This window comes from Rutilus rutilus, assembly GCF_951802725.1.
Source record: "Rutilus rutilus genome assembly, chromosome: 17".
Taxonomy (NCBI): Eukaryota; Metazoa; Chordata; class Actinopteri; order Cypriniformes; family Leuciscidae; genus Rutilus; species Rutilus rutilus.
In genome coordinates, this window is record NC_140230.1 from 21,291,892 (window position 1) to 21,319,769 (window position 27,878).

The 27,878-nt window shown below is 40.0% G+C and overlaps 1 protein-coding gene across 1 annotated transcript; it reads right to left on the reverse strand.

Moving 5' to 3' along the window:
- Window positions 1-110: 110 nt before the first annotated feature.
- On the reverse strand, window positions 111-27,681 carry megf8 (multiple EGF-like-domains 8). Its single transcript, XM_084435468.1, has 44 exons — window positions 27,549-27,681; window positions 25,744-26,004; window positions 24,895-25,058; window positions 24,382-24,597; window positions 24,002-24,182; window positions 23,518-23,606; window positions 23,205-23,418; window positions 22,767-22,947; window positions 21,562-21,707; window positions 21,344-21,454; window positions 20,327-20,478; window positions 19,726-19,827; window positions 19,438-19,585; window positions 18,981-19,144; window positions 18,551-18,754; window positions 18,250-18,453; window positions 16,980-17,222; window positions 16,727-16,845; window positions 16,443-16,574; window positions 15,843-15,956; window positions 15,655-15,738; window positions 15,321-15,578; window positions 15,016-15,200; window positions 14,711-14,924; window positions 13,653-13,893; window positions 13,397-13,529; window positions 12,641-12,885; window positions 12,412-12,522; window positions 12,202-12,320; window positions 11,879-12,116; window positions 10,481-10,652; window positions 9,350-9,513; window positions 9,076-9,211; window positions 8,725-8,956; window positions 8,500-8,626; window positions 7,955-8,165; window positions 6,806-7,020; window positions 6,520-6,715; window positions 5,847-6,015; window positions 5,562-5,754; window positions 4,860-5,030; window positions 4,634-4,764; window positions 3,678-3,810; window positions 111-3,588 (listed from the first exon to the last, which is right to left on the reverse strand). Exons 2-44 carry the CDS (start codon window positions 25,913-25,915, stop codon window positions 2,104-2,106), a joined length of 8,619 nt encoding a protein of 2,872 aa, XP_084291594.1. The 5' UTR covers window positions 25,916-26,004; window positions 27,549-27,681; the 3' UTR covers window positions 111-2,103.
- Window positions 27,682-27,878: the final 197 nt, after the last annotated feature.

A 27,878-nucleotide genomic window follows, 5' to 3' on the forward strand; every position in this document is an offset into this window, starting at 1 on the left:
AAACTTGTATCAGATGTGCAGTTACTGTTTTTTCTTCCACACAGCGAGTCATCAAATTTTTATAAGAAGAACGTTTTAAGTCAGGAATAAAACCAACACAACAAACCCTGTTAATTAATGGATGATATTTTATTATGGACAAACTGCTGTTAAGCATCAAAGGCATGTGCATCAACCACAGAAAAAGCTGCAAAAGCATTTGGAAATGACTGAATAGAACACAAAACTTTCTTTACCCTATTCAAACCTGATTTAATGACCAAATAACAAAATAACCAATTGTCAGCTGAAGATTGCTTTATCTCGTGCTGCAGCATCTGAGATAAACATATGGCTTCTCCTGTTATGTTTATATTATTTACATTAAATAACCATTATGTCAAATGAACACTTTTCATAGTATCTTATAATTTACCAGGATGCTTCAATTCTCAAAAGAAAAAAAAAAGACAAAGACAAAATGTAACTTTCTACATCAACCTACATAAATACCAGTCAGAACACAGTGGAAAATAACAGTCCATCCTCAAAACAATAAAACAACAAATAAGCAAAACAATGATGACATATAAATGGCAATACAAACGCCAAGAACCACCATACATGTAAAGAGCTAACTGTTGTATTTTCTTCTCTTTATTTTATTACCTTGTAGTTTCTCACCAGGAGCATACTATATTTTAGGTTTAAAATTTCCATTGCACTTTTTGTTCAACAGATCTCATACATCAGGCTAAAACATGACCCATCAGAATGCTGCAGCAACGCAGATTGGGCAATACAATTTAATTGATCATCCCACTGTCCTACAAAGATTAAAGTAATATAAAATATTCAACAGTTGTTGAAACCGAAGTAGTGTAAGGAGGGAACAGAAAAAAAATTGTATCCTTCATTTCCTACACAATGTGATTTTTTTTTATTTTTTGTACTTTTCTGCATGGGCCCTTGGTTAATCAGTTTATTCCTTCATAAAACTCACAATTGCAGCACTAAAGATAAATGGCCTAAACTCAATTAGAAATTCAGTCCTAAATTTAATACAAAACGTCTTGTCAAGGCAAAGTGAGTAAAGGCATTTCATCAATGCAAACAAAAAGGACATGTAAGCTGTTGATTGACAGTCTGAAATGCATCTTCAGTCTGAATCAATATGTATATAAAAAAGCCAATGGCTCACCATGAAACTATTGACCTATTGACAAGATTCAAATCTGCTATATTACAGGAAGCATCAATCAATCACAGCCATGACAAAATACCAGTAACAAAAGCATTACAATTACATTTTTTACAACATCTGTCCACGTTTTTTGCAGACAATCAAAGTTTTGCACATTCAAGCGGACATGTTGCACCGTCTCTTGGTTTGGATGGCAGTTCAGATTGTCACATGAAAATATAAAGCACATTGGTTCAGCTGCAAAGACAACTTTTTCACCGGTTGATATGTCATGCCGTTGTCATCGTCTTGTAGAGCTAATTTCAGTAGTGTATATATAGGACGCAGTAAAGCATGGAGATAAAAGTAGGGCATTGCATAAAGGTTGCTGCCTTAAGTCAATATAGGAGCTTGTTAGGAGTGATAAACAAGTAAACAACACTTAATTAATTACAGTATATGTACAAATCACATTTCCAATGATATACCTTTTTTCTCTCCTGTAATAAATACATCCCTTTTGTAGCCCTAACAAAGCAAAGCAAACCAAAACTAAAGGGATAGTTTACCTTGAAAATGCTAATTTACTCACCCTCATGTCATTCAAACCTTGTATGTTTTCTTCAGTGGAACACAACAGAAGATATTCTGGAGTGTTTTTTGTCCATACAATGAAAGTAAATGGGGTACAATTTCATTTTCTTTTGCTGTCTTTCTGTTTTTGACTTTCATTGCTTGGACAAAAAAGTCATTCCTGTAACAACATAAGGGTGAGCAAATGCTGACAGAATTTAAATTTTTGGGGTAAACGGTCCCTTTGAAATCTCTGCAACTTCCTTTGTCCTTCCTTTTCTTGCTCATGAAAATTCCCTTGATTGTTTTTTTTCTTTTTTCTTTTCAATATCTTTCTCCCATTCATTTCTCATCTCATTACATTCTCCTCACATGGCCATGGTGGTTAGATGCTGGTGGCCCAGCAAGCCTTTTCGGCCCCCCCCAGCACCAGGGTGCGTTCCTGCTCCACCATGTCCACAGTACTCCTGCAAATTCTGTCGCAAAGTGACGAGCGCCGAACCCAAGCAGGCCCGGTTGGGTGCAAGGATGCCTCCTGGCAGCTGTATGAGCACAGTGGCCACCCCTGCCATCCCGTCGTCTGTGGGTTCCAGAGTGATTGGTCCGACTTTGAAGGACGAGTACGAAAAACCCATGAGTTGAGAAAGGAAGGGGTCGGAGCGGCAGAAATGCTGGTAGCTGCCATGCGAGGACGGATGATGGTGGTGGTGATGCGAGGTCGGGTTGGCCGTAGAGCTGGGCGCATAGTGGTGAGCGTTCAGGTAGTGCAGGGGAAGGTGCTGTCCATTGGTGCCTCCACTCAAAGCGAGATGGTGGTGGTGGTGGAGGTGAATGGTAGTGCCTGTGCTGGGGTCGTGTTTGTAGGACAAAGCCCCAGGTCGTCCCCTCTGGCCCATCACCATGCCACCAAGCTTGCCTGTCCGGACCTGGGCCAGGGATACGGCGCTGCCCCCTCCGGCAGAGGGCAAGTAAACCAGCTGTGGCTCCTCGGGCTCCAGAAAGACGGTGAGTTTGGCGAACGGGCGAGAGGCCATCTTGGTCATCTCTTGAATGTGGCGTCGCTGCTCTCGGCGGAAGTCTAAGAACTGCTTGACTTTCCAGAGTAGCACGCAGACGGACAGGAAGAGGAAGAAGCAGGAGAAGAAGACAGAGAAAAAGACAAAGAGGTCAATGTGGGCCTGGTCCTGTCGTAGAAAGAGGAGGCCTTGAGACTCTCCGTTATGGGCCTCCGTGCCCACGCCGCGTAGGGCGATATAGAAACGGCTGGACTTGAGCGAGTGCACTTCGTGCGGGAAGGTGATGACCACGCGGTCCCGTACACTGCGTACGATTAATACCATCTGTGGCTTACGCACGGTGATGTAGGTTATGAGACCTTCGGTTCGTTCTTCCCGCACCTCACGATCTGTACCTTGTGACTTTGTAGACTGCAGAGTGCCGAGTAATGCCGACGAGGAGTTCGCAAACACCTTCATGGGCGACGGTGGGGCGAGAGGAACCTCCTTTTCTCCCCGTGAAGCGGTCGCAGAGGTAGCCTCGTCCTCAATCTTGATGGTATGCACGCCGGTCTGGCGGTCTACCTCCACAATGAAGGTGTCATGCGAGTTGGATACGTAGACCTCGACCTCTCCAAATGTAACGTCAATGGTGACACGGATATCCACGTTAGTGAACTTGGGCTGGGCAGAAAAGAACACTGTGCGGCCCATGAGCAGATTGCGGATGTTGGGCTCATGGAAGCAGTTGACCTGTGACGTGGGATCGAAGCAGCACTCACTGTCCACGTTGAACTGCCGGTAGCACTGCCGCCCATTTACTGGATTGCCATTGAATGAATCTTTGCACTTGGCGCACTATAAGCACAAATAGGATTAATGCATGCAAGGTCTTATTTGTGAAATACAGAATAAAATGTCATTGGTTGTAATGAATTGGCCATTACCTGTTGTCTGTAACACTCTTTGCGGTCATTCTGTGGGCTGCTCAGACAGGATGAAGTTTCTGTGTTGTTCTGACAAGGACAGCCAGTGCCATCATGTTCATTACAGGTGTCTGCATGGGCGTTACACTGGCATCTACAAGCAAGCAATAGAAAAGAATGGAAGTCTAACTGGATCAGAAACTTAGTATTTTTTACAAAGTGACTTTTAAAAACCTTAAGATTGAGTCATTCTCTTATCTCTAACATGGTAGACAACTGCCAACTTTTTTTTTAATTCTCTGTAAACATGCACTAACTTTTGGCTGTCAAATGAAATAATAGCAAATTGGTAAATTACCAGTAAATTACCATTAAGAGATTGTGTGAACAGAACCTTTTCAAAAATACCGGTAAATCAGTTCTGGCAATTTCCCGGTATGAGAATTTGTAACATTACCAGTAAATTGCTGGTATGATGCTGTGTGTGAACAAAGAATGAAGATTACCAGTATGAGCACATGAGGTCAGAATGCGCTGACGTAAAAAGGTTGCTTTAGGCCAATCATAAAGCTCTGGTGGATGAAGAAAACACCTCAGTATTTAAAGGTAATTTCCCATGATTGACATCAAGAGTTTACCGGTATTTTAGTACTGATGTGTGAATGGTATCTTACCAGTAAAAAGACTGAATGCCATTGCTTGTGTGAACAGCATATTTGTGTATTTAATGGGGAAATTGTTCTGTAATTTACTGGGATTGCTGTGTGAAAGGGGCTAATGAGTCAAGGAATATGCTTAAAAATCATAAAAGACAATGCTTCCAAGTCGAGAGCATTGCAACAGTTTACAAAAAATCTGCATACATTGCACATTATATATAGTGCATTCTACTTTCTCACAAGAATACAAGCATGACAAATATCTAATGAAATATAAGAGAACAATAACAGACAATGCTAATTTTCTGATCCACTCACTTCTCACACTTCCCTTGCAGCAGGAAGTAGCCACTGAGGCAGCTCTCACACTTATCCCCGACACTGTTGTTCTGACAGCTCACACACACGGCATTGTCCTCAGTAGGGCCCTCTGTTGCCCATTGTTCAATCTAAAAAGCATAAGTATACAAAGAAGGACTCAGGCCCTGCAACAAAACTTTATCAACTGCATACAGAGAGAACAGATCTCCTAAACACTGCTTACGCTGTCACGGTCCAGTGGATAGTCTTTGGGATTTTCCACTGCCCTCCGATGCTCGTCTTTGGACAGACATACATCACTGTTCCCTCTGCAGAACTCGCGACATGGGCGACACATCCCACCTCCCACTGCTGAGCCCACAAACAAGGGCTTACACTTTTCACAGTGCTGACCCTAATAAGAAAAAAAATACTTTTATTCAGCAATGGCAAATTAAATTGATAAAAAAGTAACAGTAAAGACATTTAAATTGTTACAAATGATTTCTATTAATTAAAGAACCCTTAAAAAAAAAAGTTATCACGGTTTCCTCAAAAATATTAAGCAGCACAACTACTTTTAACTGTAAATCAGTGTATTAGAATTATTTCTGAAGGATCATGTGACACTGGAGTAATGACTGCTAAAAACATAGTTTTGCCAACACAGGAATAAATTATACATTTTAAAATATATTCAATTAGAAAATATTTTAAATTGTAATAATATTTCATAATATTACTGCTTTACAGTATTTTTGATCAAATAAATGCAGCATTGATGACTATAAGCGTTCTTTCAACATGAAAAAATAAAAAACCTTACCAACCCCAAACTTTTGTAAGATTATGTAAAACGAAAGGCAATAATTCTTATAAGGATCTATTCATGGCAACAACAAAAAAAAACACCAACAACAAAAACCCACTTGAACCTTCTTATTACCTTTGTGTTATTCTTGCACTCTAGACAGGTGTCCAGCTGAGATATGCTTTTACAGTTACTGTGTTTGTTACAGCGGCACTGAGAGGAGCAGTTTTCCCCGACAAACCCAAAGTGACACTGACAGACTCCTGGAAACACACAGGTCCCATTAACACAGCCTTGAGCGCACACTGGCTCACACTGACCCGACACACTGAGAAAAAGAGAGAGAGGAAAACATACATTAACTACTCAACCGCTGGAAGGTCAATGATACTGTTTGAGAATGAAAGCTGTTGAAAATACCTGCTTAGTACGTAGCCCTGTCTGCATGTGCAGTGGTAGCCTTCAGGCTGATCATGGCAGTCTTGAGTGATATTACAGTGGTGATGTCCATTGGCACACTCGTCCTCCTCTGGGCAGTGCAGGAAGGACCAGCTACTGTTCCACTGTGGGCACAGAGGCTCACTCACGCCTGCAGAGTAGGAAGACAATTAAGTTTTAATCCCATAGAAAAATAGATAAACGAGTGAAATAGGTGGGGTGTAACAATTCAGAAGTTGTCTAGAGAGGGATGTTGAGTCTAAATATAGTGCAAAAGTCAGTTTCTGGAAGTAAAAGTCACAGTTGCCCCAAATGTTATGGTTCAGCTCTTAGCTGTTTGGTTTGGTTTGTAGCTTCTAACTCTTAAAATAAAATAAAAATACCAAGGCTGCTGAAAAAGTGGGCAACTATTGAACTCTACAGATTTCTCTGGAATACTTGAGTCTTCCAGGTCAATCACGACAATGAGTGCTCCAATACTTTTGTACAATGACAGCAAAACCAGGTCTCTCCCTTTCCATACCCTGGCAGGGATATTTTGATAAACTGAATACAGCAGGCCTCTAAAAGGTTTATAACTTATGAATAAATTCAGTGTCATCCATTTTTACATGATTCACAAGCTGAATCTGCAGAAAGACATAAAGACATGTACCATTTAGCCCTCCCTGAAGACAGCGTCCTGCCCCGTTACCACCACGGGCAGCACACCAGCCACACTGTGGCCTGGAAATGCATTGGGAGCACTGCGTAAGCTGGAAGCACTGGGGAGAGCAGGAATCTTCATCAGTGAGCAAACGGCCGCACTGACCCGCCTCACAGCGCAACGGAACAAAGGAGGGACTCATGCACTGGAGAAAAAAGATGACAGATGACAAGGTTACGGGTCGAATTCCTTTTAGAAAATCATCAAGTTAGAAATAACTCTGCGAAAACATTACCTGCTGCAGTGCCATGCTCCATACACAGCGCTGCCAGCCTCCATCAGAGCCACGGGAGCTTAAACAATGGTTGCAGGTTTTGATTTCATGGCAGGGTTCAGGACAAGGCATTGGTGGAGAGGACTCCACTTGCATGGGAGACACGTTAAGCAAGGCGTAGCTGAAACACGTCCAGTCGTACGTTGGATTTACGCTCAGGATACGTCTGGTCTCACCTGGACGGTTAAACCAAAAGTAAAAAATATTCAATAGTTAGTTCACCCCCCACCCCCCCCAAAAAAAACGACTTTATTCAACTGTTCATTTTCTTCCGTGTGGGCCTCTGATGCGAGTTCATGAGAGCGCCACGATGCATGCGCGAGAACTGAGAAGATGACGCAGATGGGTCTCGATGTAGTGTTTAAAATGGTTCTAAAGTGTGCATTTCCTGGATTTCCGAATCGTGAGGAACCAACGAGAAAACGTAAAAGTGCCTTACCAATGCCACAAAATGAATGGCTTACCTTTCACACTTTCCCATCAAATGTTTGCGAGCGTCATCTTCTCAGTTCTCGCGCATGCATCGTGGCGCTCTCGTGAACTCACACAGAAGAAAATTAATAGTTGAATAAAGTAGTTCTTTTGGGGGGGTTTTGCGCACAAAAAGTATTCTCGTCGCTTGATAAACTTAAGGTTGAGCCACTGTAGTCACTTGGACTATTTTAACGATGTCTTTACTACATTTTCTGGGCCAGCAGATGAAATTACCTAGCAGCCTATGAAGGAGTGAACCAGCTCTCAGATTTCATAAAAAAATATCTTAATTTGTGTTCCGAAGATGAATGAAAGTCTTACGGGGTTGGAACAACATGAGGGTGAGTAATTACTGACAGAATTTTCCTTTTTGGGTGAACTAACCCTTTAACTACAAGCGGTTTTGCTGATATTTGTATAAAGAGACATTTAAATCTGGAGTTGCCAAGATAAACTTTGCATTGGCTTGTTTGTTGGGGGAATGCAAAACTTTTATTTTAGAAATATATATTGGGTTACATAACATAATAATAAAGTTATATAATAATTGTTCCTCCCATCTCATATTTTTTCCATCAGCATGTCCCCTTAGGGGCTCCGTAGAATCACTTCTGCTCATTGTGTGGTCACTCTCACCTGTGCGTTTGAACTGGCGTGTCCACATGCATTTCCCAGAAGCTGTGCATTTGGGGCAGTCTGACGCCTCACAGCTGGTCTCAGTGCAGTTACTGGACAGGAAGATCTCTCTCTGGTTTATCCTGCAGTCATGCTCTGATGTGCAACTTACTAAGCTGCTGATACATGCTCCCTCAGGACAGTTTGTGCACCACTTACACTGCAGAGCAGGCTAAAAGATGGAGAGAATTTCATGCCATTTTTCCAATTCTAAGACTGGCTTTAACTCTAAATGTTTTGAATTTTTCTTCTTGATCTTTGAAATTGTGACCATATGTACACTACAATTCAAAAGTGTTAGGTCAGTAAGTAATATACGTTTCCTTTAGGCTTTATAAACAAACATCCTATTATGCACAAATACAGTGCCTTGCAAAAGACAGGAATAAATGCGATGGTGAGCATAAAAGACAAAAACCCACCCCAAACTTTTGAATGGCAGTGTACACTATATGATTTATTTTTACTTTGTAAAAATACTTTGGCTTGTGATGTGATGATCTTACCTGCATCGGGCTGGAAAATGTTTTAGGGTGGCGGGCCAGACACTCACTGCAAGTCTTAAGTCTGCGACACTGATCAGGAGAACGAGGAGTAGGAAAACAGGTAGACTGACCAATGGTACAACCCAATCTGTTAAAAAGAGAAAGAAAGACATCGTCATTTAGAAAAAAGTTCTGGTGCCCATAATGGCCTACTGTAAATTAAGATATTACTAGTTCCTTTAATACCTCTCTGCAGTGTCCGATGAAGCACAGGTGCCTCGGCACCACACACAGCTGCCAGTACTGCTGTTACAGGCCTCAGGAGTAGGCAAAAGGATGCAAGGGTCAGTGGGCAGGGAAAGAGTCAAAAGCCGCCCTAGAGTCACTCCGTTAAAACCTCCAGACAGGAACAGGCGACCACCCCACCCAGTCATCGCCAAGGAAACTGAACGGTTTACAGGTTCTCCCACCGAGGACACTAGAGAAATGGGACAAGAAAAGGCCTTAAAAAACAAAGTGAAACCTTCCCACACCATTTGAACTAGTGCTAACGAGTGTATAATTAATATACTGGATCCAGATACTTGTAACTGTTACCTGGCTGTATCCATGTGTTACAGTTGATCTGATAGAGAGAAACCGTGTTACTGTAATCCTCTTCCCCTGTCCTGCCTCCTACAATTACCATGGTGTCCTTCATTAAGGCCGCAGCATGGAAGAAACGAGAGAGAGGCTGAAAAAAAAAAGAAAAAAAGATTAGTGTCATCTAACATTTCTAAGTGTAATCTACCAACTGCTAATCTAAGTGTTATCTACCAACTGCTTTTACATACATCATTCTGACCTCAATTTGGCTTTATTTTACAGTTACCTTGTTTCCCTGAGAGGGGACCAGTAAGGACCAAGTAAGATTGGGGTAATAAAGACTGTAGAGTTCTCCAGAAGGTTCTACAGCTTCAACGTGAAAACGGTAACCGCCAAACACGTACACAGCATCAGTCTGTTCATGATACACAGCTGAGTGGCCATAAAGACCTGAAAAGATGAAGGAAGGAAAAATTATTGAATCAATATAAAGCGGTTTCACTTTTCATTTTAATACTGGTGTAATAATGGCAAATACTGTTTGCCCGCTATGGGTTAGGATAGAAATATGATACCATTTATTAGTATTCTAATATTCATAACAACAACAATTATTAATATTACTATTATTATTATTATTATTATTATATTCAGGTGAAAGGAAATCTCTTAAGTGGACCCATTAGAGACATTTGTAAAGATTTTAAAATCTTACTAGTTACGCCAACATTCAACAGTTTGGGGTCGGTAAGATTTTTTTAATGTGTCTCACAAAAGGCTGCATTTATTTGATAAAAAATAAATAAATACAGTGAAAACAGTACTACAATTCAAAATAACTTTTTTATTTTAATATATTTTACAATGTAATTTATTCCTGTGATGGCAAAGCTGAATTTTCAGCATCATTACTCCAGTTTTCAGTGTTACATGATCCTTCAGAAATCAGTCTAATATGCTGATCTGGTGCTTAAGAAACATTTCTTCAACATGAATGTTGAAAACAGTCATGTTCCTTAATATTTTGTAGACATCGTGATAAAATATTTTCAGGATTATTTGATGAATAGAAAGCTGGAAAAAAGCCCTTATTTAAGACAGAAATCCTGACACATTATAAATGCCTTTACTGTCACTTTTGATCAATTTAATGTGTCCTTGCTGAATAGAATTAATATCTTTCAAATAAAATCTCACTGACCCCAAATTGTTGAGCATAGTTGTTTATAAAGCCTAAATGAATATTTTATTTTAAATTATGTGAATAAATGTTTTCCTCTTAATGTGTAAGAGTATTAAGCTTACACTCTCAGTGAACTAAACAGGCAACTAAATTGTTATGTGTAATTATTTATGACAAAATTTCTCAATTATGCCAGTCCTAGGTACAGGAAAAAGTATAGTGCTCTATCTCTACCTGTAGGGGGTGTGCCAGTATGTGGAGCTATAGTCCAGTTCCCAGACTGAGGGCTGAACTCCAGCAAATGATGGTTAAAGCCATTCTCTGGCGAGTAACCACCAATCAGCAGCACAGATGAGCCTCTTCGCACGGTTAGAGTGTGTCCAGCCACAGGGGGCAGCATTGAGCTCTAAACACAGAAGTCAGAGTCAGTTTGCACTTTTAAAGCCTAGTTCACACTACATGACTTTAAAACGTCAGGCTGAACTGTGCGGTTCACACTACATGACTTGCTCTCTGTGAAATCAGGAGTGTTCAAGTTGTTGAGCTGTTCACACCACAGGACACAACGTGATTGATCCGCAACAGGAGGTAACGCACTACACGAGTTGACAACAACTCTGTCACCCAACCATAGGCGTAATTTGCGGGTGGGACATGTCCCCACCACTATTTTCTAAGGTCGATATTGTCCCCACCACTATTGAAACGAGTCGCGACACGAATGTACCAATACAAATAAACAAAACATCTTCAGTTAACTAGCAGAGCATTCATTTCGTTCGTTTTTTAAATAAGACGCGATCTAGCGCTGAAATGTGTGTTTTTTTTTTTTTTAAATCAACTGATCAAAGTGCTCGTTGCCGCTGCCGCGCTGCGATCAGTGGCGCGGATACTGTGTTTGTTTCTGTCTCGCGCACAGCCTTCACTCAAGACGTGCACTTCTTCAATCCGTTGTGGAGAGACTCGTTCCGGTGCAATTAGAAAACAAAAAGCACAAAAAAGTGTCCCTGCCTGATATACAACCACTGAAAAACATAATCGGTTTTGATAAAAAAAAAAAAAAAAAAACTCTAGATGAGTGCGGATTAGAAACCAAAACCTCTGACACGCGTGGCAAAAATTCTACCCCTGGACCACTTAAATACACGCTTAATTTCGTCGGATCAACATATAATAGGCATCAATGTACTATTTAAATAGATTGCTGGACATCGTAGTGTTATATCTGTTTTATGATTAAGCATTGTGTCTTTGAAAACCGCGTATTTACCCGGTGACCTCAACCCATGCCTTGCTCTGATTGGCTGTAGTTAATGACATCAGTGAGGTTGAGTCGGCCGACAGCTCTGGATATCTAGCATGCTAGATATTTTTCTGGGCTCGGCGACGCGTCTGCGAGGCGTCTGCGAGCGTCTTTGATGTGTTGTTGGCTCTTTCATACTAACAGATTGGCGAGCGTTCATCGCCCGCTAATCCCCCGCGATTTGCACGCGATAACACCCCGACCTGTCGGCGAGCTCAACGATTTGCAAATCGGGCTTAAATCGGGCTTAAAATCATGTAGTGTGAACTAGGCTTAACACAACTGAAGAGAACCCTCAGAGCACTATAAGCATATTCAACATGCAATACCTTATACTGCTTCCACACCAGACTGCTGAGGTTCAGGCACCATGTGTCATTGGCAACACCCTTCTTTGTGACCCCACCAACCACCAGCATCAAACTGTGAGTGGCTGTCTGGGAGCCAGAAAATAGGTCATGATTATACACCAGAGCAGAGGCGTGATGGTAGCGGGGCAGGGGCTCTGAACTTTCCTCCACTGAACTGGTCAACATCTGAGTCCAGCGACGATCAGCCACAGAGTACCTGGACCAATATATATAAACATTTATTATCAATTTTTTTAATACACATTATCATCAGTTATCAAGTAAAATGCACAAGATTATACCTGTAAACATTTCCTAGAACACCCTCGGAGAGTGAGAGGCCTCCATACATCCAAAGAGTGCCCTGTGACCCAGACACCAAGGAGTGGCCCATCCTCTGGAGGAACCTGTGTGCCTTATTCTGTGGGAGGAAAATAAACAGACCAACATTCAGAGAGATTGTAAGAACAGAATCTCTTTTCTATAGTCTTGAAGGAAAGAGTTAATCTAACCGCAGAGAGCTGAGTATCGAGTAACGTTTCCCAAACCAGACTGTCTGGGTCTGAGATAGAAGAACAGTCTGATCCAGTCCAGCCTTCTGTACACACACACAGGCCAAGGGTCTGTAAAAGTATATGCAAACATGTAAGTTGAGAACTGTGGGACATGTCTTAAATGCACTTTAGTACACATCTTATGTTATTGAGCATCACAATTGGCCACAGTAGGAGTGTTACACACCATGTTGCAGGTGCCTCTGCTTTCCTCTGCCCCACAATTCCCTGGGCAGACAGGACGGTCACATTGTGGACCCCCAAAACCATGGGGACACTCACAAAGGCCGTTTACGCACTGAGCTCCTGCTTGGCACTCAGCTGTACCCTCTCCAGAACTTCCATTTCCACATCGCTTCACCCAGAACGAGGCATTAAAACCCTGAGCACGTCCTGAGGTGACATTTGCCTCAAAATACACAGATACCACCCCTAGAGGAGAAGAAATTAAGAAAGTTATCATGACAATATATAAAACTACATGACTGTTCAAAGGTTTGGGGTCAGTAAGTTTTTTTTTAAGAAATAGATCATTTTATTCAGCAAGGCCGCAACAGTAAAAACATTTATAATGTTAACAAATTTTGGCTTCAAATAAAAGCTGTTCTTTTGAAACAGAATCTTCTTATCCATCAAAGAATCCTAAAAATAATGCATCACAAATGTACACAAAAATAAAAAGCACAACGGTTTTCAACATTGATAATAATAAGACATGTTTCTTGAGCACCAAATCAGAATGATTTAGAATGATTTCTGAAGCATAATGTGACACTGAAGACTTGAGTAATGGCTGCTAAAAAAAAATTCAGCTTTGCCATCACAGGAAAAAATATATATTAGTGTAAAATTATTATATTATTGTTTCATTAGTGTATTTCACTATGACGTAAATTCTACACAATTCTAACACAATTATTCGGTCCTTATTTTTGTCATTTACCTGATGTAGCCTCAACAGTAATTGGCTCCATTCTTGTTGTGCCGCAGAATGCTCCAATGAGGTTGCGGTCGGAGTGCACAACACCGTTGCTGAGGAATCGTGGCAACCCATCAAATACATAAACATAGGAGTTCTGTCGGATAAATAAATGCAAACATTTCCGGCCACAGTATTAGCTGGTAACTATATTTACATGCCACAAATGCTGTTTTGACAGTAATGAATGCAGACTATTGATGTGGAATAATCTACTCACTGTGCACTGGGTGTGTGAATCTGGGTGCCAGGTCAGGGCCACAGGTGGGCATGATTGCCCTGGCATGCATGGAGCCAAATCCTGGGACACAGAGAGGACCCACAGGCAATGAGACAGCCCACCATGGCCACCGACTGCTCCATGCCACCCCAGAGAGGAGGAGAGGGACAGGGGTACAGAAGAGGAGGAGGAAAGCAGAACAGAGCGACCCTGACACTGCCTGAAACAGGTACCGTTGTTCCTGTGGGGAAAATGTGAATTTCAATGTTACATATTGTATAAAACGGAACAGCTGCGGCTCATCTGTAAGGACAGGTGGGGCAGTGCCCCACCAACATATTCATCCACAACATAGACTTCTATATAAACTGATATACAAGTAATAAATTGTAAATGTGTTCAGAATTGTGAAACAAATTTTCTTTCAGATTTTCTAGACTATGTTAAGTTGTAAAGTGAGCAGGATATATTAAAATTTAACGTATGGCTTCAGCAGGCGTCTATTATGATACTTAAGTGTTGCAGGGGTTGCCTGAGTCCTTTCCAGCTCTTCAGTGCCCCACAGGTTAAGGTCGAGTTCGGGTTTGTAACTAAGAAAAACTATATAGAAATTTTATATAGAAAAACTATTATATTATTATATTATATTATACTATTATACTATATATATATAATCCTAAATTAAATCTGTTCATCGTAGAAAGTTATTGTTTCTTAAGAAGACTTGGATTAAACTGCTTGATTCATATGCATTACTTTTACACTCCTTTTAGGTACTTTTTAAAGTGTCAAAGTTTTGGTGGAAAATACTTTCAATGAAGGGAACAGAGAAATTTCTCAAGTTTCATTAAAACTTGTGCCTTTTGAACGACACGAAGGCAAGTAATTGATGACAAGATTTACATTTTTGGTTGGACTATGACATTAACTTTGAGGTCAAACAAAAATCTGCAGACCCCCTGCTGAAAACCCATGGTTTACGTCACATTTTCATCTATCCTCACATTTGAAGACACCTTTCTCACCTAATCAGAGCTCGTCCTAAGTGTGATACTCACCTGGGGTCTCCATAATATCCAGGCAGGCAAGACTCACAGTGTGGGCCTTGGGTGTGGTGGGTACAATAGCACTGGCCGGTCTGGTTATGGCAGAACCCTTGTAGAGCATCACCATGGCCGTTACACTGACAGGCAATGCAGCCTTCACCCCCTGCCAAAGCAGAACCAAAACTACCAGGCTTGCAGTGCTCACAGTGTGGCCCTGTTGTCCAATCTGAGGAGGAAAAGAAAAATATAGTAGGTAAGGGCTTAGAACTTGCTAAAAGATGGAGAAATGGATGTTTTAAACTCAGAAGGGTTCTTACCTTGGCATTGGTCACAGATCCCTGGAGCCGTAATACACGTGCTGTGGAAGTTACATCCACAATCCACATCACACTCCACTCCACTCAGCACCAGAGTGGCCGGGTCCGAGGTCCAACCCAAAGAGCACTCGCACTCAAACCGTGGACTCCCACTGCACCGGCCCTGACGGCACTCGTTATAACATCTGAGAGAGAGCATGAACATTATTACAAATTACAAGGCAGAACTATGAGCTGTAATAACTAATGGCTCTAGAAAAGAAAAAAACATCCACCCCTGCAAACAGTGTAACAGAAAGTCTCACGTCTGGTTGCAGTGGTGCACTCCATCTCCTGTGAAGCCCCTCTCACAGTGACACTCATAGGAGGTTGGAGTGTTGACGCAGGTAGCGGAGGGATGGCAGGTATGCAAGCCCAAGCGACACTCCTCCACATCTGGACAGGATGGATAGGACCAAACAGCATCTCCATCTCCTTCCATTCCTTCTAGCAGCTCTAGCTCCAATTCCATCTCCATCTCAAGCTCCATCAGCCGAGGGGGCGATAAAGTTTGAGGCTCAGGGCTGATGGAAAATAAAATCAAATAATTATCACAAGACATTTGCTCATCCACTAAGGTATAAAGTGTTTTAATCTCACCTGCTGGCTTTCACCTCAGCTACAGCCATACTGCAGTTAACAGCAGAGGGATCATCCATCCCACCCCAGTCACCTCTCAAACACCTAAGGAAAAACCAGAAGGACAGGAAGTAATGTAAAGAGGATAAAAGAGAGATGAAGAGAAGTTTTCTATGAGGTTAATTCACTGATATATGCTTCTATCCTACCTGCCAATGGTTGGGTTGTTGTAGTCTCCACACCAGCCGCACTGAAAGGTCTGCAGACACTCTGAACAGGTGGCGAGAGCAGAGCACTGCTTACACTGAGGGACAGAGTGAACACTGGAGAGAGAAGATCAGAGAGGAAGATTTTCAGCAAAAGCAACGACAAGCTGTGTAGTTCAGTACAGCAAGCACAAGTGAAGAGGGAGAAATTATGAGAGAACTATTACTACTACTGTACTTTAATTTATATTATTTTTCTCATTATTGTTATTATTATCATCATCTTTAATATTAACAACAAAAAGATATTTATTGTTGAATATATTTTATTTTACAGTATAATGATAAATCATTCAAAATTCAAATTAATCTTATTTTAAGAGATTTTTACATTTCTACATTTTAAGAGTTATAATACTAATAATATTATACAATATTATTATTACACTAATAGTTATTGATATAAATCACATTGTTTATATTTATTTCATATTTTTATTATTATTATTATTATTTTATTTGTATTATTATTATTATTATTATTATTATTATTATAATAAAGTCCCAGCAGTTTAAAGTCCCACAGAAGCTGCAAAATCCTACCTGTCATACCAGTCCCTGCACTCTCCATATGGGAACTTTGTGAGGTACGCAGCAAAGTAGAAACAGGTCTGAGCAGATTCACACCATGCACACTGACTGGAGTTAGACAAACATTCTCCACACGTCAACCTCCTGTAAAAGAGAGAGAGACAGAGAGACAGAGAGAGAGGATGGAATATGAAAAGAGAACCTAGGTCGATATCTTTTTGAGGTCCTTCAGTCTCATCAGATATTAAATTCACCAAACAAATAATTCATAGACAAGTTTATCACTTCAAACTTACTGGTTGCAAACTTTAGGACACCCTCCTGGTTCCCGGATAGACCCCTCTAATCTCCCACGGCGACTGCACAGATAATCTCCCTTCTTGCTGGAGTTGATCTGCCACTCACAGTAGGGGTCCTACAAACATTCAGACATGAGACTGAACTCCACTGCAGTCAAACAGAAAACTAAAGTTGGTAAACAGACTGCATGCTGCTCTGGATCAAAACACTCGTGGCAGACTCTCAGACACGATGATGTAGATGCAGTACCTGAGTGCAGGAGGCACAGTCTCTATACTCCTCACATAGTGTGCAATGCTGAGGGTTGAGCAGTAGATGGCGCTCCTCTCCCTGGGGGTCAATGCAAGGCTGCTGACTGATGTCAGAGCGCAGAAAACACAGGTTCATGGTGGGACACCAGCCACAAGACTGATCAGACAGGCAGGCCGAGCATGAGCGGTACTCTGAACACGAATTGGAACGGAAGGGTTCGAGGAACAGGAAAGAGATCTCCTGGAAAATGTTGGAAATTAAGGACAGGATGTAAAAAGTAAATCCCATTATATGATACTACATAAATATTAAAGCATATTTTAAAAGTTTACTATATAGTAAATCAGTGGCGGCTGCTGGTCTTTCAAAGAGGGGAAGCTCATTTTTGGCCTACATCATAAAAATTGTCCATTTATTTATACGTAAATTCACCCCTACGATGCTAGCCTAGCCGAATGAGACGCTGAGCGTCTGTGGGCGGGACATAATCGCAGCATTTATCCAATGACCGTCTAGTTTCGAAGCACTGAAAAAACCTGTTCAAAGGAGCCCCATTGAAGTCGATGGACGCTAGGCTTCAACAGGGAAATCCACTGTGACGCTTCGGGAATGTATGAGAAGGAAATCGAGTCAGCCGACCTGCTATATGTAGCTGAGTCTTCGAGATGAACGTGTTCTAACGCATTTTTAGTTAATAAAATGTTAACACAATAGTACATATTTGACCATTATTTTTTTTACATGATAGGGGAAGCCAAGCTTCCCTTGCAGTCTTAAAGAAATCCCCACTGATATATATATATGTAAAAATATAATACAAATAATTAAGACAGGTCATAATCACTTTGATCAAAAACAACATTCATTATATAATAATATTTTTCAAATCAAAGGGGATAATAAACTCAAAAAGAGATCAAATCATAATAAACTTATCGGGATTGAAATCTGAAATCCTATATGCAACATGTATAAGAAAGTTGAAACAATATTTTATATGAACAATTATATATAAATATAAAATTTTTGAATAAACATGAATAAAACATTGAATAAAAATAAAGATAACTACAGTTCTGCGTTTTTCAAACTGTGAAAAGTGTTTCTGCAAACACTTAATTTATCAAGAATAATGAAATGTAATTGGTATTGCAATAGTTGCAGCGCTAAAAATTAAAATGTTAAAAAGTTAAATCTAGCATATTTTGCAAGTCTGATATAATATGAGACTTATTTTAAGCTGCTCTGTTAGGTAATATGCACTTACACTGCCTCCAGGTAAAGCTGTGCGGTTCCAGGTAAGAGCCATCTCACTAGTCTGTCCCGACGCAGAGTTATTTAGGTAGCCCTCCGCCTGGATCAGGTACCAGTTTCCTCGTGTAAGATTCTGGAACAGACGGGAACCATCCGGCCGGGATAGCATACGGATCTCCTTCTCCTCCTGAGCAGACCACCGTCCCAGCACATCCGTCTGCACGAAAGAGAGGTTTAAAAGCCTCAAGAGACTGTAACCCATGACACGACTTTCTTGTCTAAAAGAGGAAACCTGATTTTGTGTTATTCCATACCAGTTGAAGAGAGTTGGGTACGGCAGCCATTTGAGCAGTGAAGTGGAGCTTCTGAATTCGAGCCCACATGGCAACAGTTTCCTGAGGTGGAGCTGCAGGAGGAGGGGCGCTCCATAGGGGATGAATAAATCCCCGAAACTGCAGAGTTACATCCATCTCTGTAGAGGGATTGAGGATGATGGAGGTACTGCGCAGGATAGATACCTACAAAGAAGCACACATGAGTGTGAGAGAGAAGAGCAGAGGTGGAGGGTGCTCAGGGGAAGAATAACATCAATTTAAGAAAAAACTTGGAAGAAGAAAATAGAGAGATAAAATAATAAAAAAAGTGATAGCACAAGAGGAGTGCATAAACAGAAAAAACAGAGGTGAGAACCATATATGGGTGCAGAGCTAGGGTCATGAGAGCTCAGGATTGAACCTGTCATACCTTGTCAGGCTGTGATTGATTGCGTGGATGCTGGAAGGTGAGCAGGTGCAGTCCCGGGACATAGTTCTCGGTGCGACAGAAGGGGAGGGAGGTGAGGAAACGCGTGCGCTCCCCCCACCAGCCGTACGCCCCAGAGATCTGGTCCACGCGGCATGCACTGCGCTCTGCCAGGGGTCAAAGTGTACAAAATATACACATGATATGCCAAAGGATTACATACACACACAGGTCACTTGACATTAACGGATATTGTCTACATGAGCTTAAAAACCAGTGAAAGGCACAGTATGTTAACACAGCACAACTAAAACTGATCTACAAACACATGGCACTCAGTAACACATTATTTCACAGACTGTAAAAAGTGTCCAGAAATAAAGATTTACTGAGCAGTGTGTGGTCGCATATCTACAATGTTTTAAGTCATGTTGTGGTCTGCTCTCTCCTCTCTCTTTACCTGAAACAGGCAAGCAGGACTCATTTTGCACACACCAGCCAAATTCCCCAGAGACTTGTGGTAGAGAGTTTGGCACCCCACTGAACACCAGACATGACTGGCAGTCCGACAAGAAACGAGCCAGGCCCAGACATCCGGTGCTGCCACACTGTGTAAATCACACACATATATCAGATGAAGCAGTGAGACACACAAGTGAAAAATGATTGTTGGCATTAGAAAGGCATGAGTGATCAAAAGCTCATGAGATGAGCTGAATGCAAATGAAAAAAACTAGAGAAGTATTACCGGGTTGGTGGGCTGGTATTCCCGACAACGACCCTCACACCAACTGCACTCTGGATTCTTTAGGCACAAGCTTTCATCTGGAGCTTCGGCGCATACTGTGTCCTGTTATACAAAAACATGTACTCAAATTCACACATTTATTCAAAAAGGACACATTAAATTGATCAAAAGTGACAGTTAAGACATTTATAATGTTACAAAAGATTTTAGCTACAAATAAATGTAATCCTATTTTTGAACTTTCTATTGATCAAAAAAAAAAAAAAAAACAGTTTCCACAAAAATATTAAGCAGCACAAATGTTTTCAACATTGAGTAATAGTAATAAATGTTACTTGAGTACCAAATCAGCATATTAAAACAATTTCTGAAGGGTCATGTGACACTGAAGATTGGAGTAATGGCTGCTGAAAATTCAGCTTTGCAATCACTGGAATAAATTATATTTAAAAAAACATAAGATTTTCAATTGTAATAATAGTTCAAAATATTACTGTTTTACTGTGTTTTTTATCAAAATAAATTAATCTAAGAGACTCTTTTAAAAACAAACACTTACAGAAAAACAAACCCTGCAAAAAGTGTAATCTAAAGTCTTTACCCTGTCTCCTGGGTCACTGCTTACAAACAGCGGTACTTTATATGCCAAGAGGTCACCACGAGCAACCCCACTGTAACCGCCAGCAACTAGCAGCACGCGTCCCTCCATGACAGCAGCAACATGGGAATATCGGCCTCTCACTGATGCACCTCCTTATAGGAGCAAAGAGGAAACAGTGTTAAACAGCATGTCACAGAAAAAATTATATAAGTTCTCAAAAAATAGTTTTTAAAGAATATATATTTTGAAGAATGTGGGTAACCAAACAGTTGACAGCAGCCATTGACTTCCCACATTCTTAAAAATATCTTCTTTTGTGTTCAGCAGAAGAAGGAAAAACAGTACAACAACTGGAACAACTTGAGGCCGGGTGAGTAAATGATCACAGAATTTTCATTTTTGGGTGAACTATCCCTTTAACTTGGAGCATTCCTTTTAATAGATGTACATTCTTCTATAAATTGCCTATTGAAAATAACTAAAGTAAGGAAACAATAAAATGATGTAGTACAATTACAGAGTTACAAGAATCCCAATATCCTAGAGGGCTGAACTGAAGCATCATTATGGACTAATACCACCTTTCAGAAAAAAACGTCTCGCAAACAAAATTACACTTGCAAAAATCCTGACAGGCACTAGGAAGGGTACCAAACCTATGTGAGCTTTCTCTGGTTAAGTTACAACAAAAAAATAAATAAACAGAAAACACTGTTTTATCTGAGGGCAGTTTTTTATTTCTTATGAATCCATTTTGTTTAAAAGCTGAAGGCCAGTAAATCTGCATCAGACACAAGGGCATTTACAAAACAAATGACCTCTCAAGAGTAGGTCATAACAAGCCCCCAGTCAGACTGAAGCATCTTGCACACGAGTCCTTACAGGCTCTCCTGTTATTTTTTGCAAAGAGTCCTCAGGGAGGCATGGATTATCAATCACATGCATCATCATACTTCATCTCCTCTCTAAACAACGTATCAAACTGACTCTCTCCCTGACCATTAAAATTACACTTACGCTGACTGAGGCTTTCGCCAACAGACACCCACTGATGGCAACCAAGATGATAAAAAAAGATCTCCTCATCGTAGCACTTCTCTTCCATGTAGTGAATATGCACATTCCCTCCTGAGGTAAAAACAGAAACAGATCTCCCTTAATTTATTTGATTTCCACTCATTGAAACCACAGAAACAATAAGGCTCGGTGTAGCTCTACAACTCATCTCTACTTACCGTACACTACCATGTAGTTGCCGATGACGGTGGCGGTGTGGAATGCTCTCTCCCTTGGGCCACTGGCAGGAAAACGTGAGCGGAAGGAAGTCCAAAATCGTTTCTCAACATGGAAAGCATCAGTTGAGTTCACACGCACACTGAACCTGGTTGAGACAGGAGTAGACTGTAACTTTAAGCATGAAACAAAAGCAACGAAACAATGCACATTGTCAGATTTCAAGTACTAGTTTACAATTTTACCATTTACTCATGCGATATTCCCCCATTTTGTTTTCTGAATAGCGATATAAAATAACATTTAATAGAGAACTTATGAACTACACACATTTCCAGCCAAACTTTTGTGTATGCTTTAGGGCCTTTCAATGTGATTTGAACAGCATTGTCCAGCTGTCAGTCAAATTTTCACTTTTCACAATAGACATTGCTTTAAAGCAGTTTACAGAAAATCGTGATATTAATGTTTATGATGCCTTAATATCTTCATACCTAATAGTTGCATTTAGCAGAGTTGGGAGAAAATATTTACATTTTGTGATGATATAAGCAATCAAGCAGTTGAGATTTTCTATATAGTATATATCACCCTACGTGAACGTGAGTGTACTGTATGTGGATAAATGTGTAGATATTATATGTCCAACTTTATATATAGATCTGTGTGATAACAGCTTATGATATAAACAATCATGCAGCCAAGACCGGATATATTTATATTTTTTTATAAATATGATATACACACACCTGTTGTCTGTGTGTGTATATAATGTGTCACATGTGTGTCACATGTTTAAATGCTGACTACTATATGTGTATATTATATATATATATATTTACACACACACACACACACACAGTAGTCAACATTTGAAGTGGATCAAAACCTTTCATCAAAGTTATACATGAATAACCAGTCAGTATCTGGTGTGACCATCGCACACTTTTGTGTTTGTAGTATAAGCTGATTATATAGCAGACACACACACATACACATACACATACACATATATATATACACATATACACATATATATATATATATTATATATTATATATATATATATATATATATATATATATATATATATATATATATATATATGTGTGTGTGTGTTTGTGTGTGTGTGTGTGTGTGTTATATAATCAGCTTATACTACAAACACAAAAGTGTGCGATACAGTGGAAAGCTGGTGTTGTCATACCTAGCAGTGGTAGGTCTGTGCCCCCCGTACACCAGCAGAGTTTTGGAATGGGCATGATAAACCATGCTGTGTCCCGCGGTAGCAGGTGGTTTTCCGCCCGTAGGCTGAACTGCCTCCCACACTCCATCCCACAACCGAAACCGGTACAGTGATGAGGAGAACATGTCCTCCTCTGTCCTCCCTGAAAACACAGGTCGATCAATTATTCTTAAGGATAGGTACAATTTCTCCTAAGTCCAAGTAACAAAAAATATAAATATATATAAAAAAGAAGAAGCGAGGATACACAGACAGACATTTGTGGGGACAGATGGCAGGAAAGGAAAAAAAGAGATGAAGCATGTAATTTTTGCATGCGTTTTCAACAAAATCACATTAATGCTCATGTTGGTCTTTTTTAGAATCCTCCATTTAAGAATAGGAATATGGTTTACTCACCCCCAAAAATATAGAGATAGTTGTCTACTATCGCTGCAGCGTGATTTGCCAGCCTGGGTGCCCCTGAAGAGTTTGATTGGCCTAGCTGCTGCCATTCTTCTTGCTGTGCACGGTACACCCATACATCACTAGCCAATGAGTGGTTGGAAAGCTCACCACCATAGATGACCATGTTGCCTTGCCATTCTACTGCTATGTGGGAATGTCGAGGAGCCTGATACAGAGGTGATATTATTTATGGGATCATTAAAATGAAAATATGTTATTAGAAATACATAAGATAAAAAAATTCTTAATAGAAGAAGTTTCTCACTGGACTATATGAATGTGACATCTGTTCCCAATTATTGGTCAAAAAGTTGTAAACAAGAAGGTCCCCCAGTGCTCTATTCAGATCAAACCCTGAAATAAAGAAAGAATTTAAATAAATCACAGCTGTACTTTAAAGCAAGGGTTTTCAAATTGAGAGTAAAATAAAATCAAAGTTCATGTTCAAGTTAACGTCCACAAATAAGATATTAAATAAAAAAAGGTAAAAAAATTATATTGATGTTCCATTTTGATTTTCTACAATTGTGATCAATTTATTCTACTGGAAGATAGTCTGTATATAGTTTGTATATAACATTTTAATGTCTGTATAAAAAAAAAGTAAATATTGCTTTAGTAGACTGATGATATAAAATACAGTTAAATAATAATTTAATATATCAAGATTAATATGTTTCTCATACGTATAAAGTTTTTATACTTGAAGATACATGGCTGCCTTTCATTTCTTTCTCACTCCGTCTTACCTCCGAACATGTACATGGCTCCAGCGGAAGCCAGGTAAACTCCAGCAGAGGCGGTGCGAGGGGCTGCTTGAATGTCACCTGAGCTCACCTCCCACCACTGTCCTGCCCCACTGTTGTCACGGAGACCCAGCTGACAGTTCTGTCCCACAAAGCCAGGGTTGCAGATACAATGCTCACCCGTCTGTAATCAAGAGAGGGATTCAATAACTCTTTAGTCAAAAAATTCTGTTGATATTTCAGTGTTTGCTGCTTTAATAACATGAGAGCTGAAGGATATCTTCTGCAAACTCATGTTATTAAGGATGGGTTACCTGGAGAACAATACTTAAAATACTTTTTTACTTAATTTATGTATGATTAAGAGGTTCCCTTTTGCTTACCTTATCACAGCGACCATGGTCATGTTGTGTGCAGACCTGGGAGCAGAGAGGGGTACTGCAGTCCACTCCTCCCCACCCCTGATGGCACTGACAGCGGGCAGTAGCTACGTCACAGCGCCCATGACCACCGCAGTCCCCAGGGCAAACCGAAAACGTGTAGGTGGCATTGAAGCCCAGCAGGTTGTAGTTGGCATCACTGAAGAGGTGGAGCAGCATCTTGTAAAGAACATAACAAAAAGATGAACAAATTATAATGACTATGCACAGGCAGAAAGTGAGCAAGAAACCAGTCTAGCAGTCAAGCTCTGGCATAGTTTCTTATGACTCATGGTCTTATAAAACGGACACACGCTGACACAAATGGAAATACCTAAGATGGAACTTCTCAAAGCAGAATAAAAAGCATTAAGCAAAAAAAAAGAAAGGGAGTGCATTTTGACTCCTTGAAAAGGAAAGCACACAGACTCAGACTAGAGTTGAACAGAGGATGTAAACTGATACTTTTGGGCTTACCTTACCAGACTTGGCTTCAATTGGTTGTGGTAGGGTGGTGCCACTTAAACTTGCCAGTAAGGGGCTCTGGTAGGAATCTCCATCGTAGACAAACAGATAGTCATAGGTGCACTCCGTCTCCATAAACGTGAAGTTAAGCACAATGCGATGGTTTCTGCTGGGAGCTGAAGAAGTAATTCGGGAAGAGTTCCAATTACAAATAGAACAAACATACAACTATAACAATTGAGAGAGTGAAGGGTCACGGTCACTTAGCTACTGATATTGGTAGTTGTAATAATTATTAAGTAAGCCATCCTTAGTAACATGATGAGTCTGCAGAAGATTTCCTTCAGCTCTCATTTTTTTAAAGCAGCAATTACTGAAACTTAATCAAGTGACGAAAGAATTCAAGATGCAATAAAACAAAAGTAGTGACAGATCTTTTCTTCCATATTGTGATGTGCATCCAAGTGAAACAGGTTTTATCTATTGGTTGCTGATTGGATGGAGGCAGATCTGAATGCAAGCTTGCAGAAAGGGGCAGACTTTAGACTTTAGACTGACTAATTATTTGGAGAAGTCTGTCATACATCACCACAGAGAGGTCTGTAGTTTGAAGAAAACAGAATATCAGGATTGACCAAATTATGAAAAATAAAAACAAAATAAACATTGATGCATGGACAAATCGCTCACAATAAGATCAATAAGATGTAGCTTATTTAGAAAAAAGATTGGATGAATTCTCATTTTAAACAAGTAAAAAAAATATATAAAAAAAAACGATCATCCCTTTCATTTCTACTATATGCTAATAAAGCTTCTTTCATTCATCAGCCCTTTGTTTTTGTAGTTTTTGACACCAACCCTTGATGAGCCACTCGCAGTTCCCATTCACAGAGTAGTTTCCCGGCCCATCTGTGACATATCCTGGGACACCCCGGAGAACCTGTCTTTGGCCCTTACAGTCTCCTGCCCAGATAACAGGGATCAGAACCACCAAGACAGGCAGCAGGAGAGTCGGGGTGTGGGAAATCATCCTCTCCTCCAGCCGCAAAGGGCAAAGTGAGAAAAAGATGGAGAAACTGCTCGAGGGTGGGAAGTTGGACTTGCTCACAGTATGGAGACCTATAGAGAAAAAACATCAAATTATATATATGAATTATCCACAAATAACACAACAGTGAAATTAACTCTATAATATGGCATACCCAAATAGCCTACTGTATATTAGACCTCTAAATTATCAACTCAATCAACACTTGCAGAAAAACCTCTGCTGAAAATCATCTACATGCCTTCTGACTGATATTTCATACTTTTTTAGCAAGTAAAAGGCCTTTTATTATAATTCTAGAAATGTCCACCTTCAAGTTCTAGTACATGTCAATGTCAACTTTATTTATATAGCACCATTAACAATAGCTGTTTAACAATAGCTGTTTTGCAGCTTAACAGGTTAACAATTGTTGACCAAGGTGCTGCACGCTATATCAAACACCATCAACATTTAAACCATATACAAATAAATAAATTACAACACAGAACAGACCAGACACTGCACAAATCAAGTAAAACAGCTACATGTGTACACTTTTTTTCTGTGAAATCTTTAGTTTTTAGGTTTTTTTTTAAGTAAACATAAGAATATGTTTGTTTATGTTTGTGATGTACATCTCTCAATAATTTTATTGCTTTGCATTAACCATATTTTGGCCCTACAATTAATTAATTAATTAATTAATTAATTAATTAATGGAATGATTGTAATATTCTAACAATAGCATATTAGCCAAAAAGCCTGATGTATCAAACATGATACAAACCATGAAAGTAAACTTTTTTTTCTTTTCTTTTTTCAAAAGTTTCCTTTCTTTTTTTATTATAGAAAAATATTAGGCTTTAGAAGGTTAATCCTTATATCAGATACTATCCTTAATACTTATTTGCATTATATATATATATATATATATATATATATATATATATATATATATATATATATATAATTAAATATGGTTGTTTTTTTGTTTTTGTCTTGTCACTGACACAGTAGAAACTGTAAATTGGTTGTCCTGGATAATCAAAGCATTCTTATCTAATCAAAAAGACAACATCTGATGCAAAAGGGATGCTTGCAAAACCCCTAAGCTGTCTTTGGAAAAACTATGCAATAGACCAGAATCACCCATATTTGCTGCAAAAGTAGCACAAACCTTATGAGTAAAAAAAGCACTTTCAAAACGAAACTGTGACATACACACAGAAAATGACCCAACATAAAATCTAGGAAGGAGTGCATTTGGAATTTGATTAATTTTCCACTCTTTTTTTTCTAATTTGTGCTTTTAAACTAGTATGTATTGTCTGGTGGTTTAGCTGACACAGGTATCATTGTAACAGCAATGCTGGGCTAACGGTTTACTTAACGTTAGCTGTTCTGTCATGACATTTAACAGACTGTCCCCTGTGAAACAAAAATGTATATAGCAATGTACATCTGTCCATTGTCAATTAAGCATTTACTGACTCGTATCAATCAAAGAGACTGTTAAAACCGACAATTGAGCCAGCGCTTTAGCTGAACAAGCTAACTTAACCGACTAACGTTAGCCATGTCTATCCCGCTAGCTCTCGGGAAAAAGCAAACCGTCCTCCGCTCATTTACTCACCAATTCCCGAGTCTTGGTCTCCATGTTTCTAAAGCATTGATGTATTCGTAACTTACATCCTGTGTCAGGTAGCTGCTAGATAAATAAATAGACGCGCTGAGCGACGCGACGCGACGCCCCAGCAGTATCGCTGCGGCTATAGTGGTGGTGTTGTTGCTGAGCCCAGCGGCGGTTTAAAGCGCGAGACCACCGCGGATGATGATGATGTGTGAGAGCTGCTGGAATCAAAGGCCTTGAGCTCTGCTCACAGGATGGCTTTATTTACCAAACATATCCAGATGTTATTAAGAAGAATGTGCGCTTCCTCTTTGGTTTAACTTCTGGCTAAAA